This window comes from Felis catus, chromosome B1 (genome assembly GCF_018350175.1).
Source record: "Felis catus isolate Fca126 chromosome B1, F.catus_Fca126_mat1.0, whole genome shotgun sequence".
In the NCBI taxonomy this organism is placed as follows: Eukaryota; Metazoa; Chordata; class Mammalia; order Carnivora; family Felidae; genus Felis; species Felis catus.
The window spans coordinates 184,463,823-184,484,891 of NC_058371.1; the positions used below are offsets into that span (position 1 = coordinate 184,463,823).

General features: G+C 48.8%; 1 protein-coding gene across 6 annotated transcripts in view; it reads right to left on the bottom strand.

Moving 5' to 3' along the window:
* Positions 1-21,069, bottom strand: part of SLC34A2 (solute carrier family 34 member 2) — a 45,553-nt gene that overhangs the window by 8,660 nt on the left and 15,824 nt on the right. For 3 of the 6 annotated variants that reach the window (XR_006597168.1, XR_006597170.1, XR_006597169.1), the window contains exons 3-16: positions 20,925-21,059; positions 19,501-19,629; positions 17,882-18,025; positions 16,654-16,765; positions 14,052-14,247; positions 13,171-13,266; positions 12,623-12,743; positions 11,314-11,481; positions 9,780-9,896; positions 9,569-9,693; positions 6,215-7,895; positions 3,170-4,652; positions 1,614-1,680; positions 720-861 (exon numbers count right to left, since the gene is read on the bottom strand). Coding sequence is in view for 1 of the 6 variants with exons in the window: in XM_003985480.5 (XP_003985529.5) it covers positions 7,269-7,895; positions 9,569-9,693; positions 9,780-9,896; positions 11,314-11,481; positions 12,623-12,743; positions 13,171-13,266; positions 14,052-14,247; positions 16,654-16,765; positions 17,882-18,025; positions 19,501-19,629; positions 20,925-21,059 (1,970 nt within the window). In the remaining 5 variants the exon portion in view is untranslated. Of the gene's footprint in view, positions 1-719; positions 885-1,613; positions 1,681-3,169; positions 4,653-5,431; positions 7,896-9,568; positions 9,694-9,779; positions 9,897-11,313; positions 11,482-12,622; positions 12,744-13,170; positions 13,267-14,051; positions 14,248-16,653; positions 16,766-17,881; positions 18,026-19,500; positions 19,630-20,924; positions 21,060-21,069 lie in introns of those variants that run through there. The other 3 variants (XR_002156464.3, XR_002156463.3, XM_003985480.5) reach the window with 3 other exon arrangements.

Here is a 21,069-nt window from a genome sequence, read left to right on the forward strand (position 1 = left end):
TTGGGACAGAGAGAGACAGAGCATGAACGGGGGAGGGGCAGAGAGAGAGGGAGACACAGAATCAGAAACAGGCTCCAGGCTCTGAGCCGTCAGCCCAGAGCCCGACACGGGGCTCGAACTCACGGACCGTGAGATCGTGACCTGGCTGAAGTCGGACGCTCAACCAACTGCACCACCCAGGCGCCCCTGTTTGTTTGTTTTTAAAGAAAAGATGTCTTGGGGCGCCTGGGTGGCTCAGTCGGTTAAGCGGCCGACTTCAGCTCAGGTCACGATCTCTCGGTCCGTGAGTTCGAGCCCCGCGTCGGGCTCTGGGCTGACGGCTCAGAGCCTGGAGCCTGCTTCCGATTCTGTGTCTCCCTCTCTCTCTGCCCCTCCCCCGTTCATGCTCTGTCTCTCTGTCTCAAAAATAAATAAAACGTTAAAAAAAAAATTAAAAAAAAAAAAAAAAGAAAAGAAAAGATGTCTTCCTTCCACCACACCTAGATTCTTAGTATCTTCCTTTTATCTTGGGGAGCAAAAGTGAGGGTGTTAGGAAGATCAAGGGAGGAACAAGCTTCCCTCTTTCCAGACAGAACGGCGGAGGCCACGGGTAAGATCATGGCAAGGGGTGCAAACGGTTCTCTGAGTAAAGCTTCCCTATTGGCTACTCGGGACTAAAACTTCAGAGGGAAGAAAAGTGAGACTTTCTCCCCCCCACCAGTAAATCTCAAGGTTCTCACCTGGTTCTGAAGTGGCGCGTGGTGAGAACATGTTGCTCGTTTTCCCTCGGCCCTGGATGTTTGGGCAGTGACTTGTTGGCTTTGATTTGGGTTGCGTCCCACACATACTTCACTGGGTGGTGGGGAGCCAAACCCAGGGCACCTGTGAGGACGAGGGAGTTTGGCCTTGGGAGGTTGATACAGAAAGTGGTACATATTCAGCACATGTTTATCGCATTGGATAAGACTTGAGTCCCAGACCCTTTATTCCTTGTTCCTAGACTGTCCCACCTCCTCTCTAAGCTTCTTCATTCCACAATGGCTTGATACTCCAACTCCAATATAACTATAACCTGTCCTATAATCTGGAGATCAGTGAGTCACAAGGCAGCATGGTTCATCAGATGGGACACTGGGCTCTGTGTTCAAACCTATCATCCTGAACCGCCAGCTAAGTTCTCTGAATCTGCTTCACTAAATGTCCATAAATAACTCCTGTCTCTTAAGGCTCCAGTGACAGTCAATGAGGTGATGCATAGGAAAACACCTATCTAGGGGTCTCAAGCGCTGTTAGTTGTGGAAGGTGGCCTTCCAACTCCATCTATGGTGTTAGTGGGGACCCTCAACTGCCCTGGAACCTCCATGGCAGTCACAATCTGGGCCTCCCAGTTATCTGATGGGTCAGTCTGGGAGAAGAAATGGACCATGCTCAGCTTTGGAACACACAGGGTCCCATTCAGTTTGGTCAGCCGTGGTAGTAATCTCAGGGCTCTCTTTGCCGCATTGGGGAGGCCTGCAGTATTCTGCCTGTGACTGGCTAAGCAATTGGTTTAATTCAATAGTGGAATGTTAAGAAGCTTTCTCCCACCCCTGAAGAGACAAAAGCCTCCCTAGTAATAAAATGGATATTTTCACCTCCATTAGTTAGTCTTCTGTGTCTTCTTTTTCAATTGATTCCAAATTTTTCAATTGATTCCAAATTCTGTAAGGAAATTAAAAAATGTTATTTTATTATTTACTGACTCCCTAAGACTTCAGTCAAGCCTTCTTTAGAATGTAAAACTACAACCTCAATATCACCAGCAGATCCCAGATCCCCTTTGGAGCTTATGTAATTAAATTGAGCCAAATGCAAAGGCCTAATTTTACTAGCCGACAGGTGTAATTTATACTCTATTCACAGGCCGTACATTAGCCAGTACCTGAAGATGATTTTTTTCTGCTAATATGACACACCAGTGACATTAAGCTGAAACTAAAAATTAAATAATGCACCCTGGCGGACCTGTAGGTCTGCTCTGACCACTCTAGGCAAGAGGAGATTTATTCTCTCAAGGCATTAAGCCAAAGAAGTGATGATCAGAAGGACAGGTGGTAGGAAATGTGATGCGGGAGAAAACATTAGACTTAAGTAAAATGCTGTGCTTTGAACAGTTGGTTCTGTATCAGTTATCTAGTGCTGTGTAACAAACAACATCAAAACTTAGTGCCTTATAAATGACCACCATTTTATTTGCTCACACTATAGCCCAGTAATTTGGGATGGGCTTTCTTGGGCTGTGAGGATAAAGTAAACTTCCATACATGCATGGACACAAAAATTTCATTTCCTGGGGCGCCTGGGTGGCGCAGTCGGTTAAGCGCCCGACTTCAGCCAGGTCACGATCTCACCGTCCGGGAGTTCGAGCCCCATGTCGGGCTCTGGGCTGATGGCTCAGAGCCTGGAGGCTGTTTCTGATTCTGTGTCTCCCTCTCTCTCTGCCCCTCCCCCGTTCATGCTCTGTCCCAAAAATAAATAAACGTTGAAAAAAAAATTAAAAAAAAAATTTCATTTCCTTTGTACCCTTTCTCAGGTAATTCACGCAAACTAAAGAGTAAAATAATAAAATATGAACTTGAGAAAACAGGGTTTCCATCCAAGGAGCATGGCAAACTACAGATGACAGACAACTATTCAAAAAGCAGACAAAACACTCTTCTACACTGGATCAAGAGGATAAGGGTTAAAAAAAAAATGAAAAAAAAAAAAAAAAGATAAAGAAAGAAACCAAAAGGTTGTCACACACTTTGAAGCAATTGGGAAAAAAATATTTATATGTATATGACATCACTGATGAAAGAAATTAAAGGAAGAAAATAATGTTCTGCATCATCATAATACTGTAAATCATATTAATCATAATAATGTGAATATTGACTACTGATTTTGACAATAGGTGCTGGTGGGGGGAGTGTTAGATAAACCTCATTTACTAAAGAACAGGTGAATAGATACATAAAGAAAACCCATTACAATCATCTGATGGTTATGGACCAAAATACCAGAAGAGAGCGTCCAAGGAGTGGGAAAGGTTGTTTCTGGAAAACCAGACGGGAGGAGTATGGGGAGGGCTGGAGCCAATGACAAGGGCAACTTGTGAACTCTCTACACCTATTGGATATTTAACCTTAGACAAAAATAACGTCAAAACCTTTTTAAAATGATGCTTGTCTCTGCATCCTAGGTTGGGACTAGGAAGGGAGCCTCTCCATAGAAAACAGCAAACGGTTTCCGAAACGCTAAGTGCTCTTTGCATCCTGTCTCCTGGCTGCAGACCCTTAGTGTAGTCTTCCAAGTGGCTCAGGTCCATTTGGAAGTGAGTCACATGACACCTGTCCACCTCATCCTGATAATGAATCCAAGGCCCGTTCTGGCCTCCGTGTCTTGGGTCGATAGCAGCTTTTGTGGCTTGGCATTTCACTGTGGAAACACTCAGAGGAGGAAAATGCACACAAGCATCAGAAGTGGGTCTGGTACAGCTATCATGTTATGTCCCTTATAGTTGGAGGCATGACTGTATATACCAAACACAGTAACCAACCGTGGGCTAAATATTTACATACGTTACCTAGTTTTAATCATCTTAAGAAGCCATGCGTTACCGTCCCCATAGTCCAAGTGAGGACACTGACATTGAGGAATGTTAACAGTTTAGCTAGTAAATGACGTAGACAGGAGTGGGACCCAGCTCCCCAAGCAATCCCAACCCTGAATTTATTGTCACTCTCTAGCACCAACTCAGCTCTCTGCCCGTGCTCCAGCTGTCCTAGAGAGATGCTACCAATTTATAGTCCTTCTGCACACATTTCTTAATTTAAATCAACTTTTGCTGAACACCGTGACTGGCATGGGGTGGTGAGCATGGCCAGCTTTGCGAGCATGCAGTCACATGGCACCCCACACTGAGAAGGGAAATACTCTGCCATCAGGGTCCTGAAAATCTTAATCTTGGGGTGCCTGGGTGGCGCAGTCGGTTAAGCGTCCGACTTCAGCCAGGTCACGATCTCGCGGTCCGTGAGTTCGAGCCCCGCGTCGGGCTCTGGGCTGATGGCTCAGAGCCTGGAGCCTGTTTCCGATTCTGTGTCTCCCTCTCTCTCTGCCCCTCCCCCGTTCATGCTCTGTCTCTGTCCGAAAAATAAATAAACGTTGAAAAAAAAAAAATTAAAAAAAAAGAAAATCTTAATCTTCATTTTGTAAGCGAAGTCCTATGGGGCAATGGAGCGCGGGAGTGAGCAGGATGGGCAGGACACGTGTCCATGGTCCCCCGCACCCCACTCACACAGAGTATTGGCCGTGCCCCAGGAAGACAGAATTCTGGTAGATCCACAACAAGCCTAAGGGCAGCAAGGCTCAATGTCAACTACAGGTGCGTGATATCTGCAACCGAGTACCCGGGGGTACTGACAGCCTCAGGAGGACCTGCTTCCCATTCAAACCAGAACTTTCTTCGAACACAGCAAAAGAAAGGACTGAGGAACCCCATCTCCACCTTTTTCACTCGTGTTACTTGCCTGTGTTAGCCGCCCACTTAGGCTGGAGTGATGAGATAGAAGGAAAGGTCAGCCCCTCGTACCTCTCTTCTTGTCACTGCCTCCTTACTCATCAGTAAGGTGCGGTATTGGCAGAATGTGCATCTGTCAAGAAGAGACAGGAAAAATGAGTTTTATGCATCATTCTTGCTGTTGTGGCGGGACAAACGATACATGTATGCGCTACAAAATAGGAGTTGTGTAATTTCAGCAGTCCCCCATGTGAGTTAGAAGCTCTTATGTTAAAATTAAAAACTGACGTTGCATAACGTAAGGATGAACCATAAAATTGACGCTAACAATTTAAATTTATTTAAACTGTAACTTAGCATAGCACTACACGAAACAGAACAAACTGAGGGTTGATGGGGTGGGGGGCAGGGGAGAGGCGAAAACGGGTGATGGGCATTGAGGAGGGCACTTGTTGGGAGGAGCACTGGGTGTTGCATGTAAGTGATGAATCATGGGAATCTACCCCCAAGACCAAGAGCATGCTGTATACAATGTATGTTAGCCAACTTGACAATAAATTACATCAAAAAAAAAAAGGGGGGGGGGAGGAAATTCTGACATATGCTACAACATGGATGAACTTGAGGGCATTATGCTAAGTGAAATAAAGCAATTGCAAAAAGAAAAAAAAAGATAGCACTACACAGCAACATTTTAAAAAGCCCTAAGTCAAGAGAGAGACCACTGAAGGAAAGCTTTATATTTAGTACCTTATAATGGCACTTTCCCTCTGCTTCCTGAACAAGGGACCCTACAAATAACCTGGTGATGGGGAGGTGGGTAGTGATGTTAACTGAGGAAAGAGACCCCACATTTTCAGGAACTAGATCCAGGAAGCCTCTGTTTCTCTGTCATTGAAAACAGCGCACTCCTTTGGGGTTTGATTGTCTCCTTTATTGCTCTCTTCCCACAACCAGTAAAAAAAAAAATACAAATCAAGGCTGGTACAAGGATCCAATTAAAAAAAAAAATCGGTGTGCAAAGAGGGCCACAGCCCTGCCCAGGTTTAACTTACATATTTACAGGGGGTGTGGCATGTGCGCAGCTACAGAAACACGTTGAAAAGACGGCGGTACAAAATATACAAAGGTGCTCTTTCTTTATATTTCATAGTAGAACCCGGCCTCATTTCCCAATGAGAGCACTATAAAACACAAATCACACTACTACCTATATAACTTATGAAAAATGCTGTGCACCTGTGCGACTATAAATATAGAGTATAAATGGTTCTGTCTCAGAACCAGTATCTACATGGGTAAGGGTCAGGGGAGGGCTCAGTCTGGTATCCCAACCTGCTAAGAGAAGGATAAGCCAAGAGGGGGGCGAACCGGGTCTTGGAGTGTGGCTGCACTGAATCCCCTTCCCCAGACTCCGTTGAAGCTCTCTCCCTCTCCGGGGTGGCCTGGGATTGCTCAGGGTGAGAAGCAGTGGAGGGAGGAGGTAGAAACACGAGAGGCCGCTCTGGAAGGCACAGAGAAGGTATCTGCGGCAAGAGAGAGGACACCCCTTGGACCCACAGCCACGCACGGACCTCTACTTCTACTTGATGACCACTGTTCTGTGGGAAGTCCAGCCATGCCCTGGTTTCTGCCCTCTGAGAAAAGTGGGGATCTCCACAGGCAGGGAGAGAGGGCAGAAAAGTCAAATCTCACCTATCTATGGGAACGTGAGAGAAGTTTTGGAAAGCGTTTCTGGCTTGGATGGATGAATGGACTCAGCGACGCAGAGGGGCTGCCTTATTTTCCTCCAGAAGACTCATCAGGGATGATTTTATCGGACCAAGAGAGCGGCGCTAGGCTTTGGCCGCAACTGTCAATTTGGCTTCCAAAGTAGCCAAATCAAGAAGAGCCCCAGGTCCTTTTAGCAGACAAACCGTCTCCCCACCCCAGCCCCTCCAGGTCTCGCCATTCCCTGGCTCATCCTCCAACTGCTCGGCTCAGGAACAGAACACTCTCTTCTCAGAAAGGTGGAGCCAACAGGTGGGCCAAAGTGCACCCCGAACCTCTCTCTCGGTAGCTCAGATGCAGCTCCCGCCCTGAAAACTCGGACAAGGACACAGCAGGGAAGCTCAGATCGGCCAGAACTGCCCAGGTGAGGTCCCCCTAACAAGGAGTTTGGGGAGCTCCGCGAAGGGGAAAGACCCACCCCTGTGGTCTTCAAGTCTCCAAACAATGACACTATTTCCCCCTCCACATGGGTCCGGTCTGGGCCAAGGACCCCCGGGGGCGGCTGATCTTGGTTGAAGCAAGTCTTTGGTAAAAGAGAGAGCTATCTGAGCTTTACCGCAATAACATACACTTAACATAGGCATCTTTGAGAACCTTCCGTCAATCCCTTCCCTCGAGGCTCTTCCTTTGGAAGAAGATGGTTTGAGTCTGAAAGTAGGTCGTGTGGACCCACCCTGCTGTTGCAGGGGGTGGGCGAGTGTGACCGTCTCCAGCCATTGTCTTTCATCGTCTTTTGGGGCTGCTCTGCCAGTTCCCGCGAGCGGGAGCCCAGTTTGGGGGGAGGCGGGTGCGGTGGGGAGGGGGGAGGGGGGCGGGCTGAGATGAAGCCACTGTGCGGGCTGATACACCGGGACGAAGGGGGTCAGGGTGGGGGCTGATGTCAACTCCACTTCTCAGCAGGGAAGGCGTCCCGGCCGGGCAGAGAAGGGCCCGCGGAGCCATGGGGGAGGTGGCCCCCCTTCCCACCTCCGGGAAGCCCCTACAAGGCTGTGCTGCTGGAGGTGACCTCTGTGGCCGGGCCATCCACCTGAGACCTGGGGACCCCGTCCTGGGCCTCTGTGCTCATGGCCATGTTATCAAAGGCCTTGGGGGCCTTGATGGGCGTATCCTGCTCCTCCTCCAGGATCCGGCAGCACCCGCTGCAGCGGCAGCAGGCCGGGCAGCCGCACAGCAGGCAGCAGGCGCGGCAGCAGACCCGGCAGCAGAAGCAGCAGCGCGTCTGGCAACAGCCAGTGAGCAGGAAGATCAGTTCGTCCCAGGGCTTCAGCGAGTGCATCCACAGCGGCAGGAAGTCCCAGCTCTGGAGCTTTCTGGGCAGGATGCGCGGGTAGCGGGACTGCAGGAACCTGAGGACCACCACCAGGAGGATCACGAGGATGATGGGCGCCCCCACGCCCACCAGCACCGGCCAGCCCGCCAGCGAGAGGCCAAACACGGCCAGCGGGGTCAGGAAGAAGAAGAAGATCAGGTAGAAGATGGCAAACCAGCGGTACTCGGCGGAGATGTTGCCCAGCCCCTTGGCCAGGCGGATGGGCAGGCGGGTGAATGGGATTGGGTACCACAGCAGGATGCCCGAGATGTTGAAGAAAAAGTGGCACAGGGCGATCTGAAACACAAGAGGTTGGACAGGTGCATGGGTGTTGTGCGCGGTGGAGTGGGGGCGGGGGGGGAGGGAAGGGTCATCTAGCAGCCATCCTGAGTCAGGGGTCTTCCCTGTCCTCACAGGGCTATTCAGAAAGGGGCCAGCATTACCTGAGGACCACGTGTGTGTGTGTGTGTGTGTGTGTGTGTGTGTGTGTGTTGGGGGAGCGCAAGGGAGGTGACCAAATGAATCAGTTTTCAGGACCTAAACTCCTGAAGGCCAAATCTAATAATGGACTTCATTAATATGCCTGCCGCTACCCAAGGTCTTGACCCTGCTGTTTCCAGCTGAGCAGTTAAGAGCTGGTGGGGCCAAAGGAGAGGCTTACTGGAGAGCTGGCTTCCTTGGCTCAATGGCCCCATTCTATGGAGGGGAGAGAGATGATTACAGTTAATAAAAATAATAGCACCAGCAGCTGATTTTAGTGCCTCCTAAATGTAGGAGGCAACCGTTCTAAGCACTTGATGTGGATTACCACAATCCTCAAAAAAATAGCCTATGACATGGTAAATCATCATTATCTCTATTTGATGGAGGAGGCGATTGAGGAAGAGCTTTGACTCTTCCCAAAGTCACACGGGTAGGAGATGGTAGAGGTGGGATTCAAACCCAAGTAGCCTGGCTCCAGAGGCCACACACACTTGGCCACTTTCCTGTGTGCCCAGGCATCACGCTAGGGGCTTTGGACCTGCCTGTCCAATACATTAGCCACCAGCCACGTGTGGCAAATGAGCACTTGAGATGTGGCTCGCCCACGTTGAGATGTGCTGTAAGTGTAAAATACAGAGTTGATTTCAAAATCTTAATCAAAAAATATAAAACATCACCAATTTTTAAATCAATTACATGTGCAATGATAAGGAGTTAAATATATTATTGAAATTGATGTCCTGTTTTACTTTTTAAAAATGCGGCTCTATTGAGAAGGGCACCTTTTGGAATCAGCACTGGGTGTTGTATGGAAACCAATTTGACAATAAATTTCATATACTGAAAAAAAAAATGCGGCTCCTAAAAATTTCAAATTACGTGGGCGGCTCGAATTTATATTCTACACTCAGATTTCTGTTGGACAGCCTGGCTTTAGACAGAGCCTCATCAGGTCCTTAGAATAATCCTAGTGAGATCTGGTTCACAGTTTTCAGATGAGGGAATTGATGTTCAACGTTCAGGTCACCTGCCTAAGGTCATTTAGCGTGTAAAGGCGGGACAAGAATTCAAATGCCAAAGGTCTTCTTGCCCAAGATCACTTAGTCGATCTGGGCAAGGCAGGTCCTCCTGATTCTTCTCGATTCCAGGTCCAGAACAGAGGTCACCTCCTAATATCCAGGCAGAGTCCCCCAAGAGGGGGGCGAGGAGATGGGATGTGGTGTCTCTATGCTCCTTGAATACTCTTTCCATCTCCATCAAAGTGGTTACCGCGCCTCTGTTTAACAAGCACCAGTGATGGGGGTCTCTCACTGCCTCTCTCAGGAACAGAGAGACACGTCTCAGATCTGTCTTCCTGTGGCTTCTCCTCACATCACAGTTTTGAACACAGAGGAAAACTTGGCTCTTGTTCACAAACCGTCTGCTTGCAAGACCACGAATGGGGCTGCATCTCGCCAGAGCCCCTGCCCCACAGAACATTTCCTAACCTGCAGTGAGCTCTTGAGAGTATTGCCTGGGCTGGCTAAGGCGGCCAGAATGGCGGTGGTGGTGGTGCCGATGTTGGAGCCGAGCGTGAGTGGATATGCCCTCTCAATGGTGATCACGCCAATACCTGGCAGGAAAGTACAAAAACTATAGTATCAGCCTCAGGGGATGATGGGAGGCGGTAATGGGGGGAAAAGCCAGGGAGAAACTCACCAATCAGTGGGGTCATAGCAGATGTGAACACAGAGCTGCTCTGCACGATGAAGGTCATACCTGCCCCCACAAGGATGGCCAGGTAGCCAGTCAGCCAGGCAAAAGGAAAGGGAAAATCTAGAAGACAGAAGGAAAAGAGATCTGTCACAGGCCTGCTAAAGAAGGCAGGGGCTGGAGGCCCAGCTGGCACCTCCACAGGACCTGGGGTGGGGGGGGGGATGGTCTGAGCTAGAGGGTCAGGCTGTACGGAAGCCTCCTCACCCCACACCACGGTCGGAAATTACAAACTGGATTTTCGGAATCCTTTCACCTTGCATATTCGGATGGTGGAACCAAGGGTGTTGGCATGTGTCACAGAAATAAACAAACAAGCACATATTCACTGAAATCCAGAAGTAGAAATGCTGAACCCACATGTTATGGAGTGGATGTCTTGTTTCCCCCAAATTAATGTTGAAACCGAAACCCCCAGTGTGAGTGTATCAGGAACGGGAGCCTTTGGGAGGTAATTAGATCATCAGGGTGGAGTCCTCGTGAATGACGCATTAGTGCCCTTACACAAGAAGAGGGAGCGTGTTTCCTCTGTACTCTTTCCGTGTGAGGGCACAGCGGCCACCTGAAAATCAGGGAGTGGGACGTCACCAAAGCCCAACTATGCTGGCATCCTAACGCCGGACTTCCCAGCCCCCAGGACTGTGAGATATAAACGTCTCTTGTTTAAGCCACCCCAGTCTAGGATAATTTGTTAGAGCAGCGGAACTAAGACACCACCCAAACAACCACCTTCCTCCCACAAAGCATTTGGGCCTCCTTCCTTCTGCCTGTCCTGGTCTCCCCAGGCTGCGGATCCTCCACCTTTGTGGCATTGCCTGGAGGCAGTGCCGCGGCTCAGAAGTCCTAGACACCGGTCCCTCGGCACAGGATCAAGACCTGCACATCCAGCAGGCACCCAGAGTCACCCAGCTCGGCCGCATGACAACCTTGTGACAACCCTGGGAGGCAGACCATTCTCGGCCCCATCTCCCTGAGGTTTCATGGGGAGGCAACGTCCTCAGCTTGGCACCTCAGCTTTGCAGGATGCCATCAGCAAGAGAACGGGCTGCCTCAAGATGCTGATGTATTACCCAGACCCACATTTTCTTCCCAAGAGTGGAGAGAAGTAGGGAGCAGGGAGGGCATCTGTTACCCTTTTCCTATGGGATCCTGACAAGACCCGAGAGTCCTGGGCATAGGAAACCTGCCAGGAAGGAAGATCGCTGCATTTGAGCCGGCTCTTCCGCAGGACCTTGCAACTATGTGATAGAAGCTTGTGCCCACTCCCCAGCCTCCACCCAAGACACCAAGGGAGATTTCAAGGGCAAAAGGCATCTTAACTTCTTCAGCTTGTCAGACCCAAGAGAGAAACTCCATGCAGGAGTTTATTTAACAAGAGGCCATTGCTAAATAAAAATATAAAGGAGCCCCCCCAACTCCCCGGGATGGCCACAGTGATGCCACACCCTAGAAAGCCCAGAATGAGGGGCAGTGTGCCTACCAGTGTTGAGGGTCTTCTTGATGACAACGGCTACCTGTCCCCGGAGCACGGAGCCCAGGAGCTTGACGATCATGATCAGGCAGCCACAGAGGACCAGCAGGGAGGCTAACAGCAGGATTATGCCAACAGCAACATCTGGGAGGCTGGAATTCACAAAGATGTGCTGGCCTGAAGAGACAATGGAAAGCCCTTGTTAGGAGGGAAATGGGTGCCACCCCCCCAAGGCCACAGACTGTTATTCATTCCCCAACATCTTTCTGTATCACAGTAACAGAATCTTGGTTGTTAGCTCGACGTATGGCAACCCGGAATAAAGACCACACTTCCCAGCTTCCCTTGCAGCTAAGTGTAAGCCTGAGGCTATGTTTTGGCCAGTGGGACCTCGCGAAGCTAGAACATGATGATGTGAAATCATTACAGTCACAGAGCTAGTCAGGGGCTTCCTTCTACCTCTAAATCCCAGGCTGTGTTTTACTCACGATATTGAGGATACTTACAATGAAGAGTTTGAGGAGCCAAGTGGCATAGGACGGGTAAGTCAGAGTAGGAACTATTGCTAATTATAAACCTCCTTGTTTTTTAGAAGTCCCTGTGTGGTCCCATGATTATATGGTTTTGTTGATGGATGAAAAGCACCTAGAGCATGGGAGGTGGCAAACTCATTGATTCTGTGAGGTAAACCACACTTGACTATTTACTGCTCAGAATTAATGTGGGTGGTATGGAGAGGATGAAGAGAAGCAGAAATACACACATGGCTATATAAAGAATAGTTAGCAGAGTTAAGGATGTCTGGGCTGGAAGAGATTCCTGGGGCAACAGTCTAGCTTCTTAAAGACAGGGAGCATCATGTAGGCTCACTGCATTGTTTAGTGCATAGCTCCAGGCCCTTGAATGGGGCCTGCCGTATAGCAGGGACTCGTGGCTTCAGGGTGAATGCATTTGTTCTGTTCTGTGTGGGACCCGCATCTCCTGCAAATATGGCTGGCATCTCCCTGGAGCCCAAGGGATACCAAAGCATATGGAGGGAGCACTCTGGAATCTGTTGACGAGTTCTGATGCAGTATGGAACTGCCAGAGAAGCTGGGCTTCAAGTCCTACTTTCTCCCCTTACCGGGGGACCTTGGGCATAGCACCTGTTCCTCTGCTGCGAAAGTTCATACTCATTACTGGGTATGATACCAGTGCTCTGTGAATCCTAGTGCCCTTCTTTCCCTCACTTACTGAGCCTCACACAGATAATGAATGCCAATTGCAACCCCCAGACAGCCCAACCTGGTGGGCTGATGTTCTTTCGAGTTCCACTCACACTTGGCAATGTTCTCCTTGTAGGTCACGTTCTTGATGGTCCAGGTGTAGGAACCGTCCGACCAACAAAGGGAAGGGGAGGTGCAGTTCTCAGGCGAGGGGACAGTGACATTCATCTGAGTCTGGATGACAAACATTGGGAAATGGGATGCATAGTCCATAATACTCACTTTTGGTGGCACTGGCAGGCAATGTGGCAAGTAGGAGGGAGACACGCATGAATGTGTGTGTCTGTAAGGGTAACGCACTGTTTCCACAGGTCTCTCCATAAATGGGAACACAGGCAGCCAGAGGTGAGCCAAGAGGCATGAAAATAATGAGCCAGGAATAATGTATCCATGGTGCGGAATGAAGCAAAATGGGGTCAGTCTGTCCTACTGCATTGTCTGTCCATCCGGCATTCAGAGACTTGCTTTCTTAATTTCTTAATTGGCTCACGGGCCAATTTTTCCTTCTCCGTACCTTTCATTTGCCCACATTGAATTAAAGGTTTTGCTTAAGGCACGGATGCTGGAGTCTGCCAACCCAGCAACATGCTTAGAAACTTACCACGTTGGTAAAAGTTTCACACCAAATCTTGATCAGACTCTTGTTTTTGGCTGCTTCATCATTCATTGCGATTTGGTTGATAACTTTCTTATCCAGCTGAGGAAAGCAACAGACAGGAGAGAGTCAGCACGTCCTCAGCACTGATGAGGGATGGACCGTAGGAGGTGCTGTTAAGGGGGCTTCGAGAACTTGAACCCAACTGGGAGCTCCTGCAGGAGTGAGTCAGGACTCACTCCATCTGTACTCCCAGGATGGAGCACAGCACCTGGATGTTACTTAGCAGGTGTTTGACAAATAAACAAATGATTGTATAAACAATGGGCTGGTAAGTTGGAAGCATGCAGTAGATAGTCATTGAGTGATAGTAAAAACCAGAAGATAAAGGTAGTAAAGGACAAGGTCCAAGTTGACCCATTCTACCTAAGGTAAGAACCCCAAAACCTTCTTTCATTTATTTCAATAATATGGGCAGACCCTAGTGAGCAGAGGGCTGAGATGGAAGGAAAGACAGTAACCTTCCTCTTTGGCTAGAGGCCGGATAATATTTTATTAGTGAGCCCAAGGATGCTGAGGTCAGTGGGGGGAATACAACGGCTCCAAGCATCCAATGAAGTCCTTGAGTCTTGAGAAGCACCTGCCATTCCCTTGCTCCCACCTCAATAAAGAGGACACATGTTGAAGTCAAGGAAACAAAAAAAAAAGCCAATTGCTCTATCAGGTGTCCCTGAAGTCTTGCCTCCCTTGGCCTTTTTCAAAGGCAACCAAAGAACAGTGTTTATAGACCATCATCCTTCACCATCTCTTCCCAGTTGGGTGGGGTGTGGGGGGAAAGGGGAAGGAGTTAGTTCCTTCCTTTCCCTCTCTGAAGGAAGATGGGTTACCTGGATAATGAGTTTCGTGAAGGGATCTGTGATAACTTTCAGAAGTGCCGGGGCGTCTTCTCCATTCTTGAAGTTAAAGGTCTCTACCACCAAGTTGGTCAGGATCTCCAGGTAATGGGTAGCTGCCTCCAGGGGCAAGAGCACCAACACAGAGAGCCAGTTGAAGAAGTCATGGACAGTAGCCCCCGCAAAAGCCCTATAAGAAGGTAATCCCACCCCAAGCCAACAGTAAGATTGGTCAACAAGTAAGTGGGCACCAGTCTAGGCTGGTCATTGATTGCATTGGCTGCAAAGGAGTCACCTACCTATGCCCACACGTGTACAATCCCATTTACATGCTCACAGCAATGCCCAAGTGGGTGGGATTAATATCCCCATTCGATAGCTGAGGAAATTGGGGGCCACCAAACAGAGGGGAATTGACTGAAGACCACTGCATGGGTGTTGGGTCCAGGACCCTTGTCTCCCACTGCCCAGCAGAGCCTTTCCCACCAAGCCAGACAGCACTCAGTTCTTTCTGCTGAGCAAAAGGGAGGTAGACAGGTTATGGATACAATAATTAGCTCAAGGACCACTGTTTGGAAGATTTGAATCAAGGCTACTTTTGAATCATGCACATTGAAGACAACCTTCCTTTGGAAAGGTGGAGGCCAGTGGTCTGATGGTAATCAAACCCCAGAACTGAATTCTTAACTTTTTGTGTTAAGATCTTGGGACTCTGATAAAACATCTGAACAACATGCACAGAAAACAAGGCCAATATATACCACAATTTATATCTGATAAGGTTTGCATGTTCTCCTGAATTCCATCCTATCTCCACACTATGACACTTGAGATCTCTTTTTTGCTTAATGAAAAACATTTTTCTTCAAAACACATCTGCATGGGGTACTTGGGTGGCTCAGTCGGTTAAGCATCAGACTCTTAGTTTCGGCTCATGGCTTGTGAGTTCAAGCCCTGAGTCGGGCTCTGAGCTGACAGTGTGGAACCTGCTTGGGATTCTCTCTCTCCCTCTCTCTCTCTCTGACCCTCCCTTGCTGGAGCGCTTGCTCTCTCTCTCTCTCTCTCTCTCTCTCTCTCTCTCAAAATAAATAAACTAAAAAAGTTCCCAGGTGATCCTAAAAAAATTAAAAATAATTTAAAAAAACATCTGCATGTCAAAAAACACCTAAAACCCAAAGGGACATGGATAGAAGCTAATATACTTGTGGGGAAAATGCTTAACTTCACTTCACTACAGTTAAGGAAACTTATTTATAATTTATTTACTTGCAAGTACAAATTTTCACCTATCATATTAGCCAATGTTTTTCAAAGTAACTTATTCTTCCTAAAGAGAGTAATTTAAGACATCTTCATACACTTCTGATGTAAAGTGATGTAAATATTTCTTAGTAGTTTGGCAAAATGTTTTAGGAGCCTTGTAGGGGTTCTGTATAGTCATTATTTTCCTAGAAATCTAAGGAGGTATTCCAAATCACCAGGAAAGAATGATACACATCTCCAAAGATGTGACTGAAAGCAATCTATTTAAATAATCTGAACAAGGGGTGAGCTATATACTGCTATGTGCAGGCACTTTCATAGGTCATGTTTATATTTCATAGGTAGCAGTGAAAAGAACCCAGAATCTGGAAGAAACCTAGATTGAGTCCGAGCTATGCCCCTCGGTGAAGTTACTTAACCTCTTTGTGCTTCTATATTAATAAAACGAGGCAAAGAAAGTCTACTCAGCTTCTTGAGAAGATCAAATTAACAACCTTCCCCCTGGATCATGTGTATTATTATTGCAAACCTCAGGACATTTCATCAGGGACCAAGGAAGGTTAGCCGTGTCTGAGTGGAAATGAGCAACTCTGAGGCCCTCTGCCACCTGCCAGTTCACCCACAGAAGAGGGATGACATTTGCTGACTCCCCAGCCAGCCTGTTTAATGCTGTCTGCCTGACCCACATGGTGATTACATCATGCAGACAAACTGCCTTCTCTATTTTATGAACTTCTGGGAAAAGCCCATCAGTTAGAAGACAGGCCAGAGAACGTGGTTAATTTTCACATTAACCTTTGCCTGTTTTAACCTGTCCCGTTTTCAGATCTTATGCATCCACAAAAGCTACAGTTTGCCTTTTACCGGCAAGTGGAGAGAACAAAGGAAAGGTAACTGGGGTTGAGCTCACCCAAAGAGGAAGCTTTAGGAGGTTATAATTATTTCTGACTAAGCGGGATGGTAAATCCTATCCTAACTGGCCTTGTTTTAACTACGCCACACAGCAAGTAAGCTTCTAGCTAGGGCTTGCATTTAGGGAGCTCTGGTTATGTGCCAGGTACCTTGCTAAGCATTTACCTGTTTGGCTGGGTTTACTCCTTTGGACAACAATGGTGATAGACGACACAATTATCCTGGCTTTGCATACCAGGGAGCTGAGTTAAATCAACCGGTAAGTATGTGATTCCAACCCCCAGCTGTACTCCACAATGGCTACTTCAAACTGCTCTAGGAATGACCAGAAGGTTCTCATTGGCTAGTTTAAGGCAGTTATGACAACCTGGCCGAAACCGATGAGCCTCATGGCAGCAAAGGCTGATTCTGGGCCTCCTACCTTCTGAACTCACTCCGGTCTCCTGCCTGCATGAGCGCCACAATGGTGTTGGTGACTGAGGTCCCAATGTTGGCCCCCATGATGATGGGGATGGCGGCACGCACAGTCAGCACTGGGGGGGGGTGGAAAAGAGAAAGTTGGTGAGAGTTAGCAAGTTTAGGAAGGCAGCCTGGCCATGTTCCCGATGTGGCCCAAGGCAGGCAGACCTCATTCAAGCTGGTAAGTAACAAAGCAGCATTTCCTAACCCATTTTGGGGTCTGCACCAGGCTATGAATCTGATTCAAGCTAGGATAGCCCACCACAGAAATATGCACATGTACCAAGCAAAAAGTCCCGGCACATAATTTCAGGGAATCCACATGCTCCATGAAGAAGCCCTTCTGTGGGTTCCAGTTTCAAAGTGCCTTTCTAAATTTCTCTGTCCTCCATATTACAGATGCAAGGCCAGCTTACGGGAGAACAGGAAACAATGTGTAAGGACTTGTGTATTTATTATGGCAAATTCCCAGCAGTATAATTTCTCTAACAAAATTAGTACACTGCCACAGTGTTCTAACATGTGAAAGTAATTTTAAAGAATATCTTTTTCTAATTTAGCCCAAGAAAGTTCTAGTTAACTTTGCTAACATGCTGGTTTGTACTGAAAATTAATCTGTTCAATTTGGTCGCCTTCAGAGTATCTGTCCTGATTCAGCCAGAGCAAATATCAGCAGGTTCATGTTTGGAATGCCAGCTTCCCAAGCTTGGTTGTCCCCAAGCCAATGTGTGGATTTATTTATAATTTATTCTTAGCACTGAGCAGTGACGGAAATGTTCTTGAAAGGACCATGTAGATGCATGGTTCAATATGGCAGCCACGGGCCACATGTGACTATTGATCCCCTGAAATACAGTCAGTGCAACCAAGCAACTCATTTTTATATGTTAAGTGAAAATAAATTAAGGTTAAATAAAATTAAATAGCCACATGTGGCTAGTGCCTGATGGACTGGGCAACACAGTTCTAGAGAATTCAGAGCTGGGTCTTCAAGCATCGGGGACGATTTTCAGACTCAGCCATGGCAATGGAAACAGGAGACTGCCTGGGATAAAGCAGAGCACATCACAGCTGCACGAGATAGGAAGACAACGGTGACAAGCCTGGACACATTCAGAGTAAATCCTGGGTTCCTCAGCCGGGCGGGGGAAATGCCTGGAATGTCTGGGCCCACGGGTGCCTGGACTCACACGAGGAGGCCACCATGCTGACGATGATGGACGAGGAGGTGCTGGAACTCTGCACAAGGACAGTCACCAGCACTCCGATCACCAGCCCAGCCACGGGGTTGGACATAATAGAGTTGTTGCTGAAAAACTGCCCGGCCACCTTCCCTGAAAAACAAGACCACAGCCACCAGATGGAAAGTTAGGTGGGCAACTGAATACACAGACATCTCATCTCCAGCCTCGACCAGCTGGCTGTGGGTCAGGGAGGCCAGCCTCCAGCCCAGCTGGTACCCCTGGGATCTTCCCAGTGCATCTGCCACATGCTTCTTCCCAGTGCTGCCCTGGGGCCATGTTTCCACTTCTGTGACCTCGCTCCCCACTCATGCCGCACCCCTTGTTCCTCTTGTCCCTTCACCCTACAGCCTCCATACTTCCACTACTCCTTCATCAGCAAGCCCTCCGCCAGCCTTCTCTGACCGGCAACCTGGCCTCAATTCCGCACTTGGCCCAATAGGTGTTGGTGAGTCTCCAGATGCGCTAATTCCTGTCTCTGGGGATATATTCCCGACTCGGAAAATTCCACCCCCCCCTCCACGAATGGATATTCTCATTCTTCTCTATCAATCCTACCCAACCCCCATTCTCTAGCTCCAGCCTAGCCTCAGATGCCTGAGACGATCAATCCATTCCCCAATCCATTCACTGAAGATGACCAGGGCCCAAGAGGGTAGAAGCAATTCATCTGAGACACTTGGAGAGCAAAATCCCTTGCTTACGCTGGGATTCCTGGGGGTGGTTTCCAGGAAGTCAGTCTGCCCTTCATACACCCTCACAAGTGCCCCCTCTCCCAATTCTCCCAGGTCACAACGATGAGTTCCCAAGAAGGCACCCAGGGGAATAGAAATCCATGGTCTTCTGTGCCTCTGGGATCCGAGTTTGGATCCCACCATGCCAACTCAAGGCTGTGAAACTAAGTGCTGACCTCTTTCAACTTTGAGTGCTCTCCATAAATGGGAAGGGTTTGGGGAAGAAACGTTTAGGACTTCAGGAGGCATTCAAAGTGCTGGCTATCACTGTTGTCACCCATCAGGGGAGCACAGGTGGCCAAGTATGTGGTGATTTAACTGCTGGGACCCCCTCACACTGCTTAGCTACTCTCAGTCCTGCAAGACGTGTAGGCAACTGCTAAGGATAAGGATCCACCAGCTCTGGGAACCTTGTCCTTCTCCAACAAAGGCCCAGCCCTGATTTTCTATAGTTGCTTTAGCTTGAGAGCATTCCTATCTAATAATCTCTGCAGGTCGGGAGGCCCAAAGGCAGCAGGGATCCCTTAGATAAGTCCTTATATCAAACAGCTTCCTGCCTAGGGTCGGTGGACAAACACAGGAAGCTGACCGCTTGGAAATGGCCCCAGCCTGGGCTGCCGGCCTAAGCCATCTCAGCCAGTCATAGCTCCTTTAAAGACCTCAGTTTTCTCTTCTGTAAAACGGGGGCATGACTTCACGAGAAGGTGTGTGGTGGCCTTCTGTCCTAAAACACGCCGGGAGGCTGCCGCTGGAGAGGGCTTGCTGACTTGTGACCATCTGAACCAAACTGCATGAAAATACCCCACCCCAGATCTCTGTCCCTGTCATCCATACCTCCAACCAGCTGGAAGGCACTGCTGAGGACATCCAGCGAGCACACGAAGAAGTAGAGAAATGCCAGAAGCAAAATAAATTTCCCAATTCCTTGGAAGACACAGAGAATCTTCCCTTTGGTGTCTCTCTCTGGGGTAAGGGAGAAAGGACACAGGCTTTTAGTGCCCGAAACTCTGAGAAGTTTGGCAATGAGCTCAGAGTGCTCATCTCCCCTCCCCCACCAATCCTCCCCCCCCCTCCCCCCCAATCACCAGGTGGCTGTAAGCTCTTATGTATGGCAAGGCTTAGAGATGGGATGCATCCGTGAGTAGAGTTTTCAAAGCAATTACCACTCTAGTCCATTTAGTTGAAATCTGTGGTGAAGCGTCTCTAAAGGACTGGCTTCAGGGAGGAGGGGTTTGGTGTGGTCTGGGGCACTGACAGGCAAACCAGACTCCATGCTCAGCTGAAGCAGTGTCGCTGAGGGAGGCAGTTAAGGGCACTTGACACCTGCTAAGTGCGGGGTCAGAGATAATGGCTCTCCTAAGCACCTTCAAAACAGCACAGACTATTTTCTAAAATGTGGCCACAAGGTAGCAATCACAGCCTCCATTTGGGGAGGGCTTGGGCGCTCATACATCCTGGAATGTTATGTCCTTGGATGCTATTTTCTCTGCTCGATTTTATAGTGGTTCTCACCTCCTCCCTCCCAGCTGTCTGATCTGCAGACAGACCTTACACCCTGCACCCGGAAAAGAAATGCAGCATTTGTTTGCACGCCAGCCATCCTGGCTGTATAGTCTGTCTTCTGGAAGCTTTCCTCGATGCCCACATTTAGGTGAGGAGAGGCCTCCATCCAGGGGCTCTCAGAGCAGGGGGTCTCGTCTGTTCAATGCCGCACCCACAGCACAGTTCCTGGGACCAGTCAGCACACAGTGGGTTATAAGGAGCAGCATGGCGCCCGGCCTGGTTACTACCCCCATGCTGGCACATTTGTTGAGTGCATGAGAGAACAAAAGATCCCCCAATTATCTCATTACGCTTTGACTCCAAGCCTCCAAGACTGCAGGCGGTATCCCTAGCCAGGACCTTTTATGAGAGGCATCAGAGGGGTGCTGGGTGGCTCAGGCGGTTGAGCCTCCGACTTCGGCTCAGACCATGATCTTGGGGTTTGTGAGTTCGAGCCCTGCTTCAGGCTCTGTGCCGACAGCTCAGAGCCTGGAGCCTGCTTGGGATTCTGTGTCTCCCTCTCTCTCTACCCCTCTCCCACTCGTGCTCGCTCGCTCTCTCTCTCTCCCTCTCAAAAATAAACATTTAAAAATTAATGAAAAGAAAGAAAGACCTCAGAGCGATGGAACGGAAGAGGGTAACACAAAGGAGATGATCCTGTGGAGGCAGTGAACCCAATCCCTCGCGCATGGGAAGCCCCTCCTGCCTGCTTTCACCTGACCACTTGATCCCCGTGTCCCGGAGCTCGGGCAGGTCCCAGGGGTCTTCCACTGCTGTGGGTTCCTCTATCAGTGCCACGGTGGAATAGGACGGCAGAAGCTCGATCTTGGTGACTGGGGTCCCGCTGTCATCTACTCAAAC